The sequence below is a fragment of the Orcinus orca genome, chromosome 15 (assembly GCF_937001465.1).
Source record: "Orcinus orca chromosome 15, mOrcOrc1.1, whole genome shotgun sequence".
Lineage (NCBI taxonomy): Eukaryota > Metazoa > Chordata > Mammalia > Artiodactyla > Delphinidae > Orcinus > Orcinus orca.
Genome location: NC_064573.1, coordinates 73,402,396 through 73,424,845, shown reverse-complemented (window position 1 = coordinate 73,424,845; position 22,450 = coordinate 73,402,396). Strand labels below are relative to the sequence as shown.

The 22,450-nt window shown below is 40.9% G+C and overlaps 1 protein-coding gene across 7 annotated transcripts in view; it reads left to right on the top strand.

Annotated features, from left to right (window-relative positions):
* BICDL1 (BICD family like cargo adaptor 1) overlaps positions 1-22,450 on the top strand; it is a 96,476-nt gene that overhangs the window by 7,555 nt on the left and 66,471 nt on the right. For all 7 annotated transcript variants that reach the window (XR_007471922.1, XM_049698624.1, XM_004281433.4 and 4 more), the window contains exon 2: positions 43-258. Coding sequence is in view for 6 of the 7 variants with exons in the window: in XM_049698624.1 (XP_049554581.1) it covers positions 43-258 (216 nt within the window). In the remaining variant the exon portion in view is untranslated. The remainder of the gene's footprint in view (positions 1-42; positions 259-22,450) is intronic.

Genomic DNA, 22,450 nt, shown 5'->3' with positions numbered 1-22,450 from the left:
GAAATTTTAATGGTTTTAAAATCCTCTTCATTTTTCACCCAGCACTTAGAGCAAGAGAAACACGAACTAAGAAGACGATTTGAGAACCGAGAAGGGGAGTGGGAAGGGCGTGTATCCGAGCTGGAGAGTGATGTGAAACAGCTTCAGGATGAGTTGGAGAGGCAGCAGGTTCATCTACGGGAAGCAGATCGAGAAAAAACACGGGCTGTCCAGGAATTATCAGAACAGAACCAAAGGTTATTGGATCAACTCAGCAGGGTGAGTCACAAGTTAAGAATTTATGGTATAAAATACTAAAAGTTGAAACAGAGTTTCTGTGTAATGTCAACCATATATAAGGTAAGAGTAGTTCTGATTTTTGTTGCCTTTGGTATTGATATCAACAAATGAAGTATTTTTCACCTATAAGAATTTCAGCTGTGGTAACTAGGTGTCAGGAGCAAAGACCCTTGCCTGTCATTAGTCAGCTGTGGGACTTTGGCAGTCACTTAACTTGGGAGTTTTCTCATTTTAAAATGTAAGAGTTTGCTTAGTGATTCGATGTTCCTTATATCTCTACAAGTCTGTGATTCTTTTACCTAGCGAAAGTCTGTCACTGGTAAAATTATGTTAATGCATTTAGTTCAAATGTTAAATGGTGCCGCCTTTAAATTGAAAAGCTTAGGGAAATTTTCTAGAGCAAATGATTTTCATTGGTACTACATTTGTGAATGTACACTCCTTCTTATTCTTTAAATATGAAGGGAGGTATGTGTATCTGTATATAAAATTTGTTCTCTTTATTTCCACATTAAGTAAAGGTTCTTTATTTGTACCTTTATAGGGTGGTGTCATGGATGTATTAATTAACCGAAGTCAAGGTTGTAGAATCATTGCAAAGAAGGAGTTTGAGGGCTGAGTAGGTGGAAATCTAATTTAAATACAGAACATACTTTTTAACAAATGCAGGAATGTTGTTTATGCCCTGGTCTCTAAAGCCACCTACTTTTGAAAATTAAGAGCTGGATTTACTATCATACCTCAAACCTTCTTACAAGTTGAAAATAAAACGAGTTCAGTTACCAGAGGAAAAAGAACTACTCTGATAAAATCCCTAAGCACAAACCTTCACAGGAGAGTACTGCCCTTGTCTGCATAGTTAGTGTTTGATGCTTAAGTCTCTGGGAAAGGCTTAGCTAGAGCAGCATGTGAAGTTATTTTACTAGTTTTTGTCATAGTTGCTTCCCATGCAAACCCTGAGACTGGTCAAAACCTTCATGCCTCACAGGAAAGTGTAAAGTAAATGCTACCACTAGAGAAACGGAGAGGAAGAAGGAGAGGTATGGAAGGAGTGAGTGGAACAGGGTATCTTGAGGGAGATTGTGGGGGGCAGGGGAGAGACAGAAGGAGAGAGATGCCTAATAACTTGGAAAATAGCTAGTTGCAGGAGCTATCAGAACGTGAAGGTGAGAATTCAGGTGGTAGGTGGAGCTAAAGATCTTGCCTGCAGGTTTCTCATCTAGGGAATCAAATCACCATTTGACTGGCTGGAAGGGAAGAGCTGGACAAGTTCTTCAAGAAGACATTATAGGGCCAGCTCAGTAGCCTTTCTGACTCAGTTCTAAAATCTTTTTTAGCAACCGGGAAGGGAATCTGTATCCTTGTAAGATTTTATAGGTTTTTTGGGGGGGTTTAAAATAAATTTATTTATTTTTGGCTGCGTTGGGTCTTCATTGCTGCACGCGGACTTTTCTCTAGTTGCAGCAAGCGGGGGCTACTTGGCGAGTGGGGGCTACTCTTGGTTGCGGTGCGCGGGCTTCTCAATGCGGTGGCTTCTCTTGTGGAGCACGGGCTTCAGTAGTGTGGCTCGCAGGCTCTAGAGTGCAGCCTCAGTAGTTGTGGCTCACGGGCTTAGTTGCTCCGCGGCATGTGGGATCTTCCCAGACCAGGGCTCGAACCTATGTCCCCTGCATTGGGAAGCGGATTCTTAACCACTGCGCCACCAGGGAACTCCAAGATTTTATATGTTTTTGAGGCTTTATTCATTATTCATGAAAGATTAACCAAATAGGCCTGGCCAGATTGATTTATTTGTTCAAAAAAAATTCATAATTATTCTGAACTAGTGTTTCTTAATGGTAACTTACGAAAGGAATACAACAAACCAGAACAATTTAAGAGGAAATTATTTCTTGGGAGCTAAGTCCATGTTACAAAATAACGTGAGCAGAAGCTGACTCAACTCTGCTTTCTGATCTGGTGAAAGATAGGTAGCCAGAGAAAGCAAATATTAATATGACATAGCGAGAGCACTGAGCTTGGAATGTTGAATCTTGACTCTGCTTCTCATTAACTGGGTGATCTTGTTTGTGCTTCCCTTTCCTTATTTTTATTTTTTATTAAAAAAAATTATTTGGCTGCACCAGGTCTTAGTTGCAGCATGTGGGATCTTTAGTTGTGGCACACGGGATCTTTAGTTGTGGCATGCGAATTCTTAGTTGTGGCATGCGAATTCTTAGTTGTGGCATGTGGGATCTAGTTCCCTGACCAGGGATCAAACCCGGGCCCCCTGCACTGGGAGCGTGGAGTCTTAGCCACTGGACCACCAGGGAAGTCCCCCTTTCCTTATACTTATTTTTTTTAATTATTTTTTTAAATTTATTTTTGGCTGCGTTGGGTCTTCATTGCTGCGCACAGGCTTCCTCTAGTTGTGGCGAGTGGGGGCTACTCTTCGTTGCAGTGCAAGGGCTTCTTATTGCGGTGGCTTCTCTTGTTGTGGAGGCAGGGTGAGCCCCCTTCCCCACCAGGGAAGCCCCCTTTCTTTATCCTTAAAATGGAGGTTGGGGGGCTTCCCTGGTGGCGCAGTGGTTGAGGATCCGCCTGCCAATGCAGGGGACACGGGTTCGTGCCCCGTTCCGGGAGGGTCCCACGTGCCGCAGAGCGGCTGGGCCCGTGAGCCATGGCCACTGAGCCTGCGCGTCCGGAGCCTGTGCTCCGCAACGGGAGAGGCCACAACAGTGAGAGGCCCGCGTACCACAAAAAAAAAAAAAAAAAAAAAAAAAAAATGGAGGTTGGGGACTTCCCTGGTGGCGCAGTGGTTAAGAATCCGCCTGCCAATGCAGGGGACACAGGTTTGAGCGCTGGTCCGGGAAGATCCCACATGCCGTGGAGCAACTAAGCCCATGTGCCACAGCTATCGAGCCTGTGCTCTAGAGCCTGCACAGCAACAAAGACCCAATGCAGCCAAAAATAAATAAATAAAATAAATAAAATTTAAAAATAAATAAATAGAATGGAGGTAAAAATTTGTACCTCATGCAAGTACTGTTGAAATGAAAATGAGGTAATGTGTTTATGTTAAGCAGAATATGAAGTTAATATGTTTCCGTGTTGATGGTTATTTTACTAAGGGAGTATCTTTATAGTTGAGGTTCCTCTGCCTAATTTCTCTGTAGAAAATACTGATAAGCTGTTCCCAAAGGAATATAGGAGGATAACATTTCCACTAGATCTAGATTCTTGTTATCCTCTCTGGCCTTGAATGTAGGCCCTTGGTGAGTTTTGCGGCTTTTTTTCCCTTTCTCTTTTTAAGCAGGCCAAGCCCCTTGGGTTTCCATCAGCCGCCAGTTTAGATTGCATTTTATTATCATTTTATTAACTGGGTATTCAGGAACTAGAGGAATTGGGTACTTTGAAGTGAATTAAGATTCTCCTAGGACAAGTTAACAACCAGCAAAAGTAGTAGAAGGCCATGCTTTTCTAACAATGTATATAATGTGTTTTTATAAGCATGAAATGTATAATATCTAAAATGTAGTATATTTCTGTGATGCTTTTGTCCAAAGTATTTTTTATTGAAGTATAGTTGATTTATTTGTCCAAAGTATTTTTAAATGTATTTCTTTGCTGCCATGTTTTTGTTTTTAAATAACTGCTTTATTGAGATAGAATTCATATACCATAACATTTACTTTTTAAAAGTGTACATCACCACTATCTAAGTATACAATAGAACATTTCACACCCCCCAAAAAAGGAAGCCTGTACCCATTAGCAGTCACTCCTCATTCCACCTAACACCCTATCTGACACCCTGACCCCCGGCAACCACTAATCTACTTTTTGTCTCTATGGATTTGTCTGTTCTGGACATTTCATGTAAATAGAATCATACATATGTGACTTTTTGTGACTGACTTCTTTCCCTTAGCATAATGTTTTCAGGGTTCATCCACATTGTAGCATATATCAATACTTCATTTTTATGGTTGAAGAATATTCCATTGTATGGATATAACACATTTTGTTTATTGATTCATTAATTGATGGACATTTGGGTTGTTTCCACTTTTTGGCTTTTATGAATAAGACTGCCATACACATTCATGTTCAAGTGTTTGTGTGATCAACGTTCTTTTCAGCTCTAAATTAGGATGCTGTGAGCATATGTATCCCATAAGCTTCTGGATCCTCATTATGAGGAAGGAAGGGATGGGTACTGTTGTAATTTTATAGCTGAGAAAACTTGAGGGACAGAAAGATATGTGACTTAATTAAGGCTCCTCTGGTTCAAGACTGATGAAGGTTCCTGTGCCTCAATTTCAAATTTCTGAGGCAGCAATTAAGGTCACAGACTTTGGAGCCCAGACAGCCCTGGGACCAGACACCATCTCTGCTATTTACTAGCTGAGTGAGTATGGGAAAGTTTTTCCACTTTTTAAAATCGTAGTTTCCTCCTCTGTATAATGGAAACAATTACACTATTACTATTATCTGATGCTGTTATGAGGACTAAATGAGTTAATGTTTGTAAAGCTCTAACCACAATGTCTAGCATACAGTGAGTGCTCAATAAATGGTAGCCATCGTAATTATCATGTCCTCCTCATGTAGATGAGATTTCTGCATCTTGTCCAATGTTTATTCTCTAATTTGAGAGAGTGGAAGAATCTGAAGTGTCCCCAGCACATATTGGCATGTAAAAATATTTTGTTTAGTAGTCAAATCTCTACTCAAAAATATTTGTGTAAAATTGACCCTCCTAGGAGTTGAGTCAGGTTTATTCTATAGCACCTAGAACCAACACTGCTGCATATATCCTGGGGATACCCTTATCCCAGTTCATTTGCTCATTTGGACAAAATGCCCTCTAAATTCTCTTCTAGCTCCTAAATTTCCGTGAGACTCATTTTTGTGAAACTCAGGTTGACATATCTGGAGAGAGTATAATTCACTTTTTAAGTTAGAAAGTCATACTATGATAGCGTTGACAGTGGGGGTGTAGGACATGTTAAACACTTATCCTCCGAACTATATCAAAAGTAGAAAGAATACAGTGGGCCTTACTTTCAAGAGGAAAGGCGAGATATGGGCCATGCTTGTTGCCTAAGAAGAAGGAGATATAAATGCTTAACATGGAGGTTTTTTGAGAATCCTTCTGATACATAAATATAACAGCGTTTTTAGCAGAAACTTCCAGAGCCTGCAGATGATTTTCTCCCCAACAGCAGCAGCTAAGATATCAGAGTTCTGATCGGTATTAGAGTCCTGAAGTGGTTATTCACTAATTTAAGCTACTACAGTTTGTAACACAGTTTAGGCACTATAGAAAGTTCTGTTTATATCCTTCACCTATTATTGGTGTGTAAGAGTTTTTTTTTTTTTACACATTCTTGATGGTATTATATTTTCATTTTGTTTATGGACTCTTTTACCAAACAGAGGTGTGTTCTTTTAGTGAAGTCAAATTTATTAATCATTTCCTTTATGATTTGACTTTAGTGTTTTGCTTAAGCCTGTCCTCCAGGTCATGACGATATTTTCCTGTATTAATTATAATTATATTAATTATAAAAATTTAAGACTTGTTTTTTACATTTAGATCTTTAATCTGTCTAGAATTTAGTTTTTACTATGATATGACATAGGAGTCCAGCTGTGTTTTCTATGTGATTTATTGTCTCAGCACTGTCTATATCCCCATGAATTTCTAATGCTGTGTGGATTTTTTAATGAAAAAAAAATCGTAACATTTAGTCTTGACTGAAGAGCCAAGGTAACTTAAAATAAAAAATTTAGAGGGTTATGTAAAACTGTATTATTTTGCTAGGGCTGTTGTAGCAAAGTACCACAGACTGAATGGCTTAAACAACAGGAAATTATTGTCTCACAGTTCTGGGGGCTGGAGGTTCAAAATCAAGGTGTTGTAAATATTGTTTCCTTTTGAGGGCTATGAGGGAAGGATCCACTCCAGGTTGCTCTCCTTGCCTTGTAATAGATGGCCGTCTTCCCCCTGTGTCTCCTCCCTCCTTGTATATCTGTCTCTGTTTCCAGATTTCTTCTCCTTATAAGAACACCAGTCATACTGGATTAGGGCCCAGCCTAATGACCTGTTTGTTTTTAAATTTTTAATTACATAGTTGTATAGTTGATTTACAATGTTGTGTTAGTTTCTGGTGTATAGCAAAGTGATTCAGTTATATATGCATATTCTTTTTCATATTCTCTTTCATTATGGTTTATTATAGGATATTAAGTATAGTTCACTATGCTATGCAGTAGGACCTTGTTGTTTATCTATTTTATATACAGTATTCTGCATCTGCTAATCCTAAACTCCTAATTTATCCCTCCCCCACCCCCCCTTCCTCTTTGGTAACCGTTAGTTTGTTTCCATGTCTGTGAGTCTGTTTCTGTTTCATAATTTCATTTGTCTCATATTTTAGATTTCACATATAAGTTATATAATATGGTCTTTCTCTTTCTGACTTCACTTAGTATGATAATCTCTAGGTTCATCCACATTGCTACAAATGGCGTTATTTCATTCTTTTTTATGGCTGAGTAGTATTCCATCGTGTATATACACCACATCTATTTTTTTAAATTGAAGTATAGTTGATTTACAATTTTGTGTTAATTTCTGCTGTACAGCAAAGTGATTCAGTTATACATATATATACATTCTTTTTTATATTCTTTTCCATTATGGTTTATCATAAGATATTGTATATAGTTCCCTGTGCTATACAGTAGGACCTTGTTGTTTATCCATTCTATGTATAAAAGCTTAACATTTGCTAACCCCAACCTCCCACTCCATCCCTTCCCCAACCCCGTCCCTCTTGGCAGCCGCCAGTCTGTTCTCTATGTCTGTGATTCTGTTTCTTTTTCATAGATAGGTTCATTTGTGTCATATTTTAGATTCCATGTGTAAGTGATATCATATGGTGTTTGTCTTTCTGACTTACTTCACTTAGTATGATAATCTCTAGTTGCATCCATGTTGCTGCAAATGGCATTGTTTTGTTCTTTTTTATGGCCAAGTAGTATTTCCTTGTATATATGTACCACATCTTCTTTATCCATTCATCTGTCAATGAACATTTAGGTTGTTACCATGTCTTGACTATTGTGAACAGTGCTGCTATGAACAGAGGGGTGCATGTATCTTTTTGAATTATAGTTTTGTCTGGATATAGGCCCAGGAGTGGGATTGTTGGATCATATGGTAACTCTGTTTTTGGTTTTCTGAAGAATCTCCGTACTGTTTTCCACAGTGGCTGCACCAAATTACATTCCCACCAACAATGTAGGAGGGTTTCCCTTTTCTCCATACCCTCTCCAGCACTTGTTATTTGTAGACTTTTTTTGTCGTTATTTGTAGACTTTTTAATGATAACCATTCTGACTGGTGTGAGGTGGTACCTCACTGTAGTTTTGATGTGCATTTCTATAATAATTAGGAATGTTGAGCATCTTTTCATGTGCCTATTGGCCATCTGTATATCTTCTTTGGAGAAGTGTCTATTTAGGTCCTCTGCCAATTTTTCAATTGGGTTTTTTTGTTGTTGAGTTGTATGAGCAGTTTGTATATTTTGGAAATTAAGCCCTTGTAATGACCTCTTTTTAATATGATTACCTCTGAAAAGGCTCTATCTACAAGTAAGGTCACATTCTGAGGTATTGAGGTTTGGAGTTCAACATACGAATTTCAACCCATAACAACCATTTTGGGGTGTTTTTTTGCCAACAGGTTCAACTCTTGGATCTTAGTACTGTCTGTGTTGGGGGTGTTCACAGTGGTGCCACTTTCTGTTTTTTTTGTGTGTGTGTGTGGCTGTGTTGGGTCTTCATTGCTGCGTGTGGGCTTTCTCTAGTTGTGGCAAGCAGGGGCTACTCTTTGTTGTGGTGCAAGGGCTTCTCATTGCGGTGGCTTCTCTTGTTGCGCAGCACGCGGCTTCAGTAGTTGCAGCACATGGGCTCAGTAGTTGTGACGTGCAGGCTCAGTAGTTGTGGCTCGCAGGACCTAGAGCGCAGGCTCAGTAGTTGTGGTGCACGGGCTTAGTTGCTCCACGGCATGTGGGATCTTCCCAGACCAGGGATCGACCCTGTGTCCCCTGCATTGGCAGGTGGATTCTTAACCACTGTGCCACCAGGGAAGTCCCTGGTGCCACTTTCTTTGTGGGTTGCATACACTCAATAACATATTTACTCACCAAAGATGCTTATGCCTGTGACCATACAGCTAAGGTCTACCATGACCAATCCAATGGGGAGAGATTTAGAACCTTTAATTTTATTATTTGAAAAAGTCCCAGATTCACCTCCCTCCTACTTTTCCTCTCATGACCAACTGGCATTCAGATCTTCTGTGTAGACTAATGAAACCTTTATTATTATTTTTTTTTAGATTTTTTTTTTTCCCGGCCACACTGTGTAGCCTGTGGGATTCTAGTTCCCTGACCAGGGATTGAACCCACGCCCCTTGCATTGGAAGTGCAGAGTCTTAACCACTGGACTGCCAGGGAAGTCCCTAGATCTTTAATTCAACATTTGGCAAATACTTAATTGAGCAAGGCACAGGGGATATAGTGGGAAACACAAGACTTCTGTTGTGTGAAGCTAGTAGGAAGAAAGATTTAAATAACTAAACAAATCCACAAGATAATTATAGATTGTAATAGGTACTATAAAGGGTGATGTGGTGGCAAATGACCAGAAAGAAGAGCGTGACTTTAGAAAGGATAGGTAGGGAAGGCTTCTCTGAAGAGGTAACATTTGAGATGAGACCTGCAGGTTGAGGAATCAGCCTAGAAGAGTCAGGGGAACAGGGTTCTTTGATGGATCCTGTTAGATTGTACACTCTCTGAGTATAGAGATCACATCTGTATTGTTTATCGTTATAAACAGGCAACTAGTAGAGTGGGCATTCAATAAAAGATTGTTGGTTGTTATTTTTTTTCTTGGCTAGGGTACCTAATAAAGAAATTAGAACTCTGTTTTTCTGAAGATTACAATACCCCTCCATGCACTCCATAGAAGAGCACTCTAGACTGTTTCAGACTCACTGTTATGCCACGTGTGTGCTATGTGAAAACCAGTGGTCAAAGGAACCATGCATGTCAGCGCTGTGACAGGCAGGTTGTAGATAATGGTGACCCAGTTGCCTAGAAATTTAGTGTTGTCTTCATAGATACTCCTTCTGTAATTGTATGAAACCCCAAACTTCCATGAATTGAGAAGAGTGACTATGGAATGGACAGAGCTTTTTTTGTGTATTGATGTAAAACCTGCAAGTACTTTGGCGTTGTGCTGTGTCTCTCCGGTGGTCTGTAGATTGGTCAGTTACTGAGTGACTGGCCCTGTAGTCCTCTGATCTTGCTGGTGGAGAGGGAAATGAACATTTTCGCTTTTACCAAAAAGTTCTCTTGGGGAGTTCCATGGTGGCCTAGTGGTTAGGGTTCTGGGCTTTCACTGCTGCAGACCAGGTTCAATCCCTGGTCAGGGACCTGAGATCCTGCAAGCTGTGCGGTGCAGCCAAAAAAAAAAAAAAAATAGTTCTCTTGTCTCATGGGATGGTTGGCCATTATTTGGGTATCATTATGGCTTTCCCTCCTTTGCTGGGTGCATATAATCTGGACAAAACTGTCTCCAACTGTCTGTCATCTTTTCTTAGAACCCCAAATTGTCCAAAGTATAAAGAAGGAGGCAGTCAGAGGTTTTCTTTGGAAAGCTGTATAGTGAGTGCTCTTGAACAGAGCCTCATCGAGGATGTATAGTTGCTCAGTGTACAGCCCTGGATGTAAAACTCTTGAGAATTCACCTTAAAGACCATTTTTCCCCTTCTTATTATTGTTTTAGTACTGTGCTATGTTCTTTTACTTTTTATTTTCCCAGGGCCTTCCCTATGAGTTCCTTCCCCCTTCACTGCAGCTCTACAAGTGTCTCTAACAAACCTCTGCCTGGTTCCTTACATCCAGAATTGTGGTCAAATGCCTAGTCACTAAGGCTTTGGGTTACTATCTAATTGTGCCAATAGGAGAAGCAATATTTGGGGCAATATGCAAGAAGGACTGTTCCAAAGGCTGCGTGAAGCCAAAAAAAGGTTGTTACTGTAGAATCAGAGATAGGGAAGGAGATAAAAAGAATTCAACAGGAAGTTAGGCCTAGGTCCAAGGCCAGGAGAAACCAAAGCCTGCATTTTTAAACTTGAAGGGCTTAGGCCAAGAAATACCTGGAGGAATAGTCTGAAGATTGGTGATGGAGAAGTTGAAATGAAGGAACAAAGATTCACTTGCAGCTCAGGTGAAACCAGGCAGTTTGAAATCTATGTCTCTGAAAGCCTGGCACTCAGTAGGGTATTCTTTTTGTGAAACTTGGTTTTTCTGTCTAGGAGAGGGGTGGCTTCTTAAGAAGCTGAGCCTTATTGAATATCCCTTAGTAGATATTCAGGAATTTCAATTTTGCCTCCGCCTTAAATTTCCACTTACAGGTTTTTAAATTAAGAAAATATGTGTATACATTGTTTTTTTCCAACGGCAAAAAGAATGCATGTTCATGGTAAAATGAAATTCAGACAATACAGAAATGTTTGATGTAAACAGTGAAAATTCTTGATTCTCCATCAAAGAAAGTGCTAATGACAGTTTGGTGTTAATTCTTTTGTATTTTTACATACACACACACACACTCACGTGCATAATTTTTCTATTTATTTTTGCTTTTTTTCTCAAATAGAATGGTTTTGTTCATTTTTTTTTACTCAGTAGATCTTACTTTTTTTTATATTTTTAATGTTTGAATATAGTATTGCTTGTACATATGGATGTACCATAATTAGTGTAACCATTTCCTATTGAAGAGCATGTGCACTGGTTACAGTATTTTACTGTTACAAACACTGTTGCAGTGAACATCCTTGTTCATATATCTTTGCACTCATATTATCATTTGTCTATGATGGGTTCCTAGAAGTGGGATGTCTAGGTCAAAAGATATGTACATTTAAGATTTTAATAGATATTACCATATTGCCCACCAAAAATGTTTCAGTAGTCTGTACTCACCCTACCATTTATCTTTGTTAAGGCTGAAGAACCTGTCATTCTGCGTGCATATGTAGTAAAACTATAAAGAAAACTGAGGTGTTTTTCATCACAAAAGTCGGGATACTGGTTCCCTGAGGAGTGAGGTGGGGAGGAGGAGTGGGGCAGGGAGGAGCAGTGGAAGAGGATGTTTGTCATCATGGAATGGTGCTAGGGGAGGAGGCTTCTGGTATGTTCTACTTCTTGACCTTGGTGATAATTACATGGGTGTTTATTTTACAATTATTTGTTAAACAGTACATATGTGTTTTATGTATTTGTCTTTATATGTGTTATATTTTGCAATAAAAAGAAAAAACCAGGCTAAAATGTGAAGTGTTGACAAACTATGGCCCACAGACCAAATTTAGCTGCTGCCTATTTTTGTAAATAAAGTTTTATTGGAATGCAGCCACACCCATTTATTTTCATACTGTCTGTGGCTGCTTTCATGCTACGATGGCAGAGTTGAGAAGTTGTGACAGAGACTGTATGGCCCTTTAAGAACAAAGTTTGCCAACCTCTGCTCTATGTAATTGAGCTAGAATAAATTAAAAGTTAGATGGAGAGGAGCTTCCCTGGTGGCACAGTGGTTAAGAACCTGCCTGCCAACGCAGGGGACATGGGTTTGAGCCCTGGTCCAGGAAGATCCCACATGCTGTGGAGCAACTAAGCCCGTGTGCCACAACTACTGAGCCTGCACTCTAGAGCCCGTGAGCCACAACTACTGAGCCCGTGCACCTAGAGCCTGTGCTCCACAGGAGAAGCCACCACAAGAAGAAGCCCGCGCACCACAACGAAGAGTAGCCCCCACTCGCGGCAACTAGGGAAGGCCCACGTGCAGCAACAAAGACCCAATGCAACCAAAAATAAATTAAAAAAATAAAGTTAGATGGAGATATCCAATTATGCTATAATTTTTTTTTTATTTTTTTGGTACGCGGGCCTCTCACTGCTGTGGCCTCTCCCGTTGCGGAGCACAGGCTCCGGACGCGCAGGCTCCGGACGCGCAGGCTCAGCGGCCATGGCTCACGGGCCCAGCCGCTCCGCGGCATGTGGGATCTTCCCGGACCAGGGCACGAACCCGTGTCCCCTGAATCGGCAAGCGGACTCTCAACCACTGCGCCACCAGGGAAGCCCCTATAATTTATTTTTAATGAGAAAAAATACTCTAGGCAATTGTGTATTTATAATCATAATAGTTGCAATTATACCCTATAATTTGATAAATAAAAACTAAAACATCATATAAAAAAAGAAAAAATCACTTACTCATTTAACCAATATTAATAATGTGCATCTACTATGTATGATGGTACTCTACTGGGTAACAGAGATAATTCAGTGAAGAATATACAGGTCTGTATCCCCAGGGTGAGCACCAGTTGCCTCCTGCCTCTCCAGGAGACTCTTCCGTATCAGGGTTCAATGTGTGGACCAGAACCCAGTGTGTAGATCCAACATTCTCTGATGTTGAAAGAGAATTTGGTACAAGGCAGCTCTAACTCACTTTCACCCTAACTGAATTAATTATTAAAGTTGATTCAGCTTTAAAAAACAAAAAAAAGGAAAGTACATAAAAACTGCAAATCAGGTAGTGATAACTAGCTAGGAGTAAAATAAAGCCAGGTAAGGGGGAGAAAGTGGTGGCTGTGGGGACAGTTCAATTTTTGATAGAGTTGTCAGGAAAGAATCTTTGAAGAGGTGAAGTTTGAGGAGACACCTGATAGAAGAGCATTCCAAACAAAGAGAACAGCCTTTAAAAGCCTAGGAATGAATGGAAAGCAGGCTGATGTGACCAGGGTGCAGTCAGCTTAGGAAGAGTGTAGGAGGTGAGGTCAAAGGGAAGTAGTCAGTGGTCAGATGATGTAGGGCCTTTCCCGCCATGATACAGATTTGGGGTTTTATTTAGTGTGCTTCAAAGCCAGTGATGGGTTTTTGGCAGGGGAGCATCATGACCTGATTGTAACTGTTTTTAAAAGATTACTCTAGGGCTTCCCTGGTGGCACAGTGGTTGAGAGTCTGCCTGCCGATGCAGGGGACACGGGTTCGTGCCCCGGTCCGGGAAGATCCCACATGCCGTGGAGCAACTAAGCCCGTGCACCACAACCACTGAGCCTGTGCTCTAGAGCCCGTGAGCCACAACTACTGAGCCTATGTGCTACAACTACTGAAGCCCACGTGCCTAGAGCCTGTGCTCCGCGACAAGAGAAGCCACCTCAATGAGAAGCCCACACACCGCAATGAAGAGCAGCCCCTGCTTACTGCAACTAGAGAAAGCCCGTGCGCAGCAACGAAGACCCAAGGCAGATTACTCTAGCTATCGCAGGAGAATGGATTATAGGGGCCAGGGGTGCAAGCATAGAGGTCAGGGAAGAAGCCACTCGCCAGTGGAGATTTGGCAGTAGCTTTGATAATAGAGGTGGTGAGAAGGGTTCGATGGGTTGTATGTTTTGAAGGTATAATAGAACCAACCAGGACTTTTTTTTTTTTTTTTTTGCGGTATGCGGGCCTCTCACTGTTGTGGCCTCTCCCGTTGTGGAGCACAGGCTCCGGACGCGCAGGCTCAGCGGCCATGGCTCACGGGCCTAGCCGCTCCGCAGCATGTGGGATCTTCCCGGACCAGGGCACGAACCTGTGTCCCCTGCATCGGCAGGTAGACTCTCAACCACTGCGCCACCAGGGAAGCCCAACCAGGACTTTTTAATGGAATGGATGGATGTGAGAAAGGGAATTAAGGAAAGAATAATAAGAAATGACTCCTAGATTTTTGTCTTGAGCTACTGAAGGAATGGTGGCATCATTAACTTGAGAGACCAAAGACTAGAGGAGAGGGGTAGGTTGGCATATAAAATCGAATAATTATTTTTGGACTAAGTTTGAGCTCCCCTTTAAACATCCATGTTAGTTTCACATAAGTAGAACAATGAGAATTCTGTTGTATTGAGGTGAAATATTGAGTTAAATTTCCCACAGCCATATGAGCTCTCTCAGTGCCTGAGACTCTGTTTTACCATCTTCTGTTTGTTGTCAGCAGGAATTTATTCAGAGTGACTGAAGCTGTATTCAGATGAATACCCACTCCCCCAACCCCGACTTATACCCTCTGTGACCCGCCCTCCTTCTCATTTGTCCCCCACACTCTCAGCTCCTAGAAGAGCCCCTCTTCTGAGCTGGTGTCTGTGGGATGACATGAGTAGGAGGACATTGGTGCAAACAGGTGCTTTATTTCCTGCCTGTTCAGAGCTGTATTCCTCAGTCTGCCTCTAATGTCTTATCCACACACAAAGAAGATAGGATGCGTACTAGCTGGAGCTAATCTTCCCTGAAAAGCTAATTTTCCCCTGAAGAGTAAACAGATCCCTGTTCTTTAAACAGCTCATTTGGGATTAGCACCGTTGCATCCATATACTTCTTGAAGCAAATTTCTCCCAGATTTCTTTCTCAAAGTTAAAGGCTTTAAAATCATGACCATTAGTGTCATGGTTGCTCTGCCTGGTGACACACAACCATCCTTGTTTCTAGAACACTTTACAGTGAACAACAACAGCTGTTCATCAAAAGTAGTTTTAATTGCTGAATGAGCTTTTGTTGCTTTTGGGGGCATGGGGCTGTATTTTACTTCTTAAAGTCTGTTTCATTTACAGGTGTTGTGTTGTAGAAAAAAGACATGGCAGTTTTTAGTCAGCTTACCCTTGAAAGAAGTTTTGAAGGCAAAATTATTTCCCAACCAAATAACAGTAGTTTAAATTTCCAAAGGGACACATGGGACCTCCTCTAGTCTCATTACCACTGGAACTGGTAGTAATTACTCTTTATTTGACAGATGAGGAAACTGAGCATCAGAAGTTTAGTGACATTTGCTCAAGGCTTTGCACTTGTTACGGGTTTCAGGATTGGTTTTTGTACCTTTTCAAGGAGGGGTAGTCAGAAACAAAAACCTCCTCACATGTATTTCCATCTTATTGGCTTTCTTTTTAGTTCATATTTGCTGGATGTTATTGTGTTGGATGCCCCTTAACTTCAGAGTCACTGAGTAAAATGCATCCAAAGGCTTGGGGTCCACTTTTAGCAGCTTCTGTTATTATCAAAGGTGTGCTGCAAGGATTGAGAAGGATTTGTTGAGAGGCTCACTTCAGCTAGAAGAGAAAACGGGTTTTTGCATATAGGAGCTCTCCTCTGTGAAGACAACATTTTCAGCTTTTTTCAGATTGGTACTAATGCTAATTAGTAGGTTAAACACATTAGGGTGGTAATTGCTTGTTCTTCAGCATATGGGTGTTTTTTTGGTAGATTCATGTCTGGATTATTTGAACCTGCTCTTCATTATTTTCCCAGACAGGGAGCCATTCCTGATTCAGGAGTCTTCAGGTTGTTTCTGTTAGTTACAACTATATCATGTTCTGATTATCTTTTTCAAAAGAGGAGAGCCTAAGGTTCTGGGATATTAAGTCTAAATTTGGGGGTTTGCAAGACCCAAGAGTCAGATAAATCACTGTGGGAGTAGATCTTCTCTCTTTTTAAAAATATTTTATTTATTTGGCTGTGTCAGGTCTTAGTTGCAGCACATGGGATCTTTTGTTGCGGCACGCAGGCTTCTGTAGTCGCGGGGCTTGGGCTCAGTAGTTGGAGTGTGTGGGCTTAGTTGCCGCGTGGCATGTGGGATCTTAGTTCCCCAACCAGGGATTGAACCTGCGTCCCCTGCATTGGAAGGCGGATTCTTAACCACTGGACCACCTGGGAAATCCTGGGAGTAGATCTTCTTAATGCTGCTAGATTTGACTTAATACATTGGCAGTCAGCTTTTTTTTTTTGACATTCAAATCTGGATTCCCTTGGTCTCTGTAGACAGCTTAGTGTATTGTGTTGGAGTGATGAAAACAGAGTTAATTGAGCTGCCCCTGCCTGGTGTGAGATGAGGCCTCTATTTGGTACCCGGCAAATGAATTGCAGGTGGTAGTAAGGTTGGAGTTTACTGGCAGAGAAAAAAATTGGCTGCAAATTATGTACTCTTTTGTTACCTGTGCTGGCTGTGACCCATAGTTCTGGTCCCTAAATATTGTTACCTTGAAAAATAAAGTATGTGTATTCAGTGAGTAAATTAATCAGCAGAAAAGCAGGTAGTGTTTCGACTCTGATAGCATCTTCCCCATTGCTCTTCATTTGAGTCCAGGACAATGATCCAATGCTATAATATAGTTTTTAGAACTGAAAAAGAGCTTTTAGTCTAGCTGGACCAGACTAGAAAATGTTTGTAAAATGTTTTCTTTTCAGAGGTTCTACAAATTTGATTGCATTTTTAAAATTTTGTCACTTTGAAGAACTATTACCAGAATACGTATAATGTGCTCTCTTGAGATGAATGTCACATTAAACAGGTAAAAGACCGTTGGTACCTCAGGTTGTGCTGCCAGCTTACCTTGCCTTTGTGCCCTCTCCGTTAACTAAACGGTATTATACTGTTGTAAGATGAGTGGTGTAAAAACTGGTGGCATTTGTAACTACTTCACTGGGTGAATTTAAAAATTTATTTCAGTACTTTAAAATCAAAGCTAAATCCACAAATTCATCAATATTGAGTAGTGCTACCACTATCATCCTTATCCTCCAATTTCAAATTGTTTTTTTTTTAATTAATTTATTTTTGGCTGTGTTGGGTCTTCGTTGCTGTGCGCAGGCTTTCTCAACTTGCGGCGAGCGGGGGCTACTCTTCGTTGTGGTGTGCGGGCTTCTCATTGCGGGGGCTTCTCATTGCGGTGCCTTCTCATTGCAGAGCACAGGCTCTAGGCGCGCAGGCTTCAGTAGTTGTGGCTTGCAGGCTCAGTAGTTGTGGCCCATGGGCTTAGTTGCTCCGTGGCATGTGGGATCTTCCCGGACCAGAGCTCAAACCTGTGTCCCCTGCATTGGCAAGAGTATTCTTAACCACTGCACCACAAGGGAAGCCCTTCAGATTGTTTTTAAAAGACCTAATTATTTTTAATGAGCTTATAAATCGTAGACAGTTAAATTTATAACACATTTAATATTAATAAAAGGTAACCTTTATCTGTATCTGTTTATTGAGCCTTCTGATAAGATTATATATGGGAAAGCATATGGAGTGGGAAAAACCTCACCCCATATAACTTGGAAAGCCATTAGTTTAGGTCAGTGGTTCTCAAACTATGGTCTGAGGAGCCGTAGGTCTCCAAGAAGTGCCTCAGAATAGTTTCAAGGAAGGAAGAGCTGAAAGGGACATTTAGCTGGTGGATTCCTGTCCCCTTCCCCATTTCCATTTCAACCTGAGCATTTTTATGTTTCTTATATTGAAGTTCTGCTTAATTTTTATTTGGAAAAAATGGTTTTTCAGCTGTGTATTAAAACATGATTTGTAAATCACTAATCCATTAACAAATAGTTAAGAAAGCTGAGGCCCAGGGAAGTTAAGTGACTTGCCAGATCTGCAGTCCTAGTCCTTTGCTACTTCCAGTGGGGCTCTGACTGACAAATAAAAGAAGGCTCTCGTTGGGAGTAAATAATATACTGATTATTTGCAATAAAAAAATTATTATGATTATTTTTCACAAAAAAACCAAAGGAGTAGTGTTCACTATTTGCAGAGGGATAACCCTAGTTATAGTTTTATTAAATAACACTGAAGTTTCTGTAACAGATAATTCCCCAAATCTCAGTAACTTAACTGGGAAGTTAAAAACTGGTATTCCAGATTGGTGGGTGGTTCTCATTTCAGGCAGTGATTCAGTAACCCAGCCATTTCCTTCCGTCTTGTGACTATGCCACCTTCAACAGGTGGCTTCCAAGGTCATAGCAGGAGGGAAAGAGCCTGGAACTTTTCTGGGGACCATGCCTGGAAATTGTGCACGTAGCTTCCACTTATTCACTGGTCACAATTCAGTCTCAGGGCTGCACTCAGTTACCAGAGAGACTGGGAAGTGTAGGCCAGCTTTGTGCCCAGGGAGAAGTGGATGGGTGAACAGCTAGCCAGTCTTAGCCATAATGCCGTCAGTAGAAAGAACCCTGGACTTTCATTTTCTGTGCTTCAGTTTTCTAAGGAGTTGGAGTGGCTGATTACTAAGATTCTACCAGTTCTAAGTAGGATGGCAGACGTAGTTGTAACAGTACCACATGCACCATTTTGTTCCAAATAGAGAAGCTGTTGGTCTTTTTGTACTCAGGTGGTATCTCTAGAAATTGGGTAAATTCCTTTGAAGCTGTAACCTGATCCAGAATTTCCAAAAAAAAAGAGATCTGTTTTTCAGATTGCCCTGGGGTAGTATAGACACATTCATTTTTATATTAGGTAGGATAACACTAACTACTGTAACAGATTAACCCTTAGATCTCAGTGGCTTTTGTTTCTCATTTCCGTAAAGTCCAAATAGTGTTCCTCTTTAGACATGAAGAAAAAAAATGGCATCCTGTTTTAATGGAAAGAATTGGCCTGGAAAGCAGAAGGACCTCAGTTCTAGCCCATGCTCCGTCACTAACTTTCCGAACTTAAATAAATCCTCACTCTGGGTCTCAGTTTGTGTCAGTAAAACAAGGGGATTGAATTAGATGGTTCTTTCACTCTCTAAGTGTCCACATATATATAGATATTTATGTGATCTCTATTAAAAAGAAAATTCTTAAGGGAAACATTCTCCCGTTATGTGGTATATTGGGAGTCTGGTTGTTTTGTAATGCTGCCTTCTTTACATATAGAACATACCCATCCTTCTCTGAGACCAGGGATGGTTTCTCATCTCACCAAAATTCATTGCCTCTGTATGAGAGACAGAGAGAGGTTGAGATGATTGGTGCCACTACAAAATTTATTTTCCATTCTGGTCATGACATACAAGGTACTTTCCCTGAACACAACTGATGATGTAGGCAGCGAGGAGGTGTGTACATGCTTTTCCTGTTTAAAATTATGCAGCATAGTATTAAGCTTTTACAAACCTGAGATTCCCAACTCTCTGAATAAGTCAGATTTTCCATATTACCCTAATTTTACTAGTCACATTCAGTGCTGTATGTCTAGCATTTGCAGAACTGGAAGAATTCCCCCTACGCACACCTGTCGTCATCAGTTGCTAGGTTACATCTTTTTACATGGTCCCAGTCTGGTGATGTTTCTATGGATACCAGTTATTCCTTCTCCTATGACACTGCTGTGGTCAGGGTCAGAGTACAGGCAAGACATAACCATGATGTCAGAGATGTTTTAGCATATGGCTTTCCATCTATATTAATGATAAGACCTAAGTAATAGATGTCAATTCCATGTTTTCTAATATTATATAAATTAAGGAAATGAGGTATTAACTGAACCTTGGATATACTTCATCACTTATGATCTTTATTCCATAATTATTTCACAGAAATAAACCTAACAAGTTATGAACTGTGAATAGGAGACCTGCTATACTGTGTCCAGCTCATGCACCACACAGACAGCATCTTTCCTTCTGTAGGGAGGGCTACCCAGGGAATATAAGCATTATCTTTGACCTTGTCCTTAAAGGTTAGGGACACTTGAGGATGCTCTTTGTCAAACTCAGTTTATCTAAATGATAAAGCCTGAGGTCTATATTTTATTGCCATTTAGTATCACACATAATGATGTTTGTTTTCCTCCTGAGTTTTAGACAATATGAAGGCAGGGACTGTGTCTTTAACTGGTTTTTATCCCAGCAATGCTTGGTATTATCCAGAAAAGGCTTATTGATCTGAAGACTGAAAGAGTAGTTAATTACCAATTTGACTTTAGATTTCTAGCATAAAGTTTTAAGATGGTGAGAACCCCTTCATATTACAATTTTGAGGGTCAAGCTTAACCCATGTTACTTAGCTTTTATTTTCTGACTCTTTTATCTCACACTTGAGGAAACAACTAGGCCCTTAAGAGGATGTGACTCATCTAAGGTCACAGAGCAAGAAAAGCTGTGTTTTATGCAAATGTGTGTTGTAAAAAGTCTGAAAAAAACAGAGTTTAAACTCTTTGCAAGGGGCTTCCCTGGTGGTGCAGTGGTTAAGAATCCGCCTGCCAATACAGGGGACACGGGTCCGAGCCCTGGTCCGGGAAGATCCCACATGCCGCAGAGCAACTAAGCCCGTGCGCCACAACTACTGAGCCTGCACTCTAGAGCCTGGGGGCCACAACTCCTGAAGCCCGTGTGCCTAGAGCCCGTGCTCCACAACAAGAGAAGTCCCTTTCCCCACCTATTTTAATCTCTCCTACTGACTACCAAGAGCACTTTAGTACTTTTCTTTTGTCATTTATGTTCTGTTATCTGTTACGGTTAATTCATGTCCTTGATTCTGTTGAGTCAAGGGCTGTGCAGTCAGGGCACCTCCCACAGGGGGCTGAACACCTTGTTTGAAATAGAGTGAGTATAAGACAACATTCACGGGCTTCCCTGGTGGCGCAGTGGTTAAGAATCTGCCTGCCAATGCAGGGGACACGGGTTCAAGCCCTGGTCTGGGAAGATCCCACATGCCACGGAGCAACTAAGCCCATGCACCACAACTACTGAGCCTGTGCTCTAGAGCCCATGAGCCACAACTACTGAGTTCACGTGCCACAACTACTGAAGCCTGTGCACCTAGAGCCCATGCTCCACAACAAAGCAAAGCCACTGCAATGAGAAGCCTGCGCACCGCAACGGAGAGGAGCCCCCGCTGGCCACAACTAGAGAAAGCCTGCATGCAGCAACGAAGACCCAACGCAGCCATAAATAAAATAAATTTTTTTTAAAAAGATGACATTCACAAGTCAAATAGGCATATATTACTTAGTTCCATGGTTCAAGTGTATAGCAAATATAACTGTTTACTAAAAAATTTTACCCAGAGGATTTATATTTTACTTCCTTTAATGCACGCTCCCACTTGCTGAATTCCTTCACTATTGTCTATATCACTGGTTCCCAGTCTTTCAGTATGCTGACCTTCCTCTTAAAAATCTAATCCAGTGACCTTCTACTATATATATATATATATATATATATATATATATTTTTTTTTTTTGCGGTACGTGGGCCTCTCACTGTTGTGGCCTCTCCCGCTGCGGAGCACAGGCTCTGGATGCGCAGGCTCAAGCGGACATGGCTTACGGGCCTAGCCGCTCCACGGCATGTGGGATCTTCCTGGACCGGGGCACGAACCCGTGTCCTCTGCATCGGCAGGCGAACTCTCAACCACTGCATCACCAGGGAAGCCCTACAATATTTTTGAACAGCCTTATTGAGGTATAATTTATATTTTATAAAATCCACCCATTGTAAGTGTACAATTGTTATTTTTAGCAGATTTATAGAATTGTGCCACCATCACTGTGATCCAGTTTTAGAACATTTCTGTACCCCTACCCCTGCAAAAGTTCTTCTGTGACCTTTTGCAGTCAGTTTCCACCCCCTGCCCCCTCTCTCACCCTTAACCCCATGCAAACGCTGATCTGCTTTTGATCTGTATTGATTTACCTTTCCTGGATATTTTGTATAAGTAGAATCAGAAAACAGGTAGTTTTTTGTGTGTCTGGCTTCTTCAGCATAGTGTTTGTGAGGTTCATTTACATTGTAGCACATATCAGTAGTTCCTTTTTATTTCTGAATAGTATTCCCTTGCATGGATATAGTGTATTTTGTTTATCAGCTCACGGGTTGATAGACATTTGATTTGTTTATAGTTTTCAACTGCTATGAATAGTGCTGCTATGATCATGCATTTGATTCATGTACAAGTCTGTGTGTGGACGTTCGTTTAATTTCTCTTGAGTGGAATTGCTGTCTGGTATGTCTCTGTGTTACTTTTTAAGTAACTGCCAAACTGCTTTTCAAAGAGGCTTTATCATTTTATATTACCACCATCGATGTCTGAGAGTTCGTTTCAACACAAGAGGACCCCTTTTTAATATTAAAAAAAAATTGTATACTCTCACTTGATAGTAGATTTCATTTTAGTATCTGCAGGTTGATAAAAAAGAATAAAAAAGACATTAAGGAATTAGTAATACTTCTAGAAGGATTTATAGCCTGTAATCACAACAGCATTTAATGACATCATATATTTAGTCTACAGGCAGTGCTTTGTGTGCACTCTTTTAGCAGCAATTCAGGGTC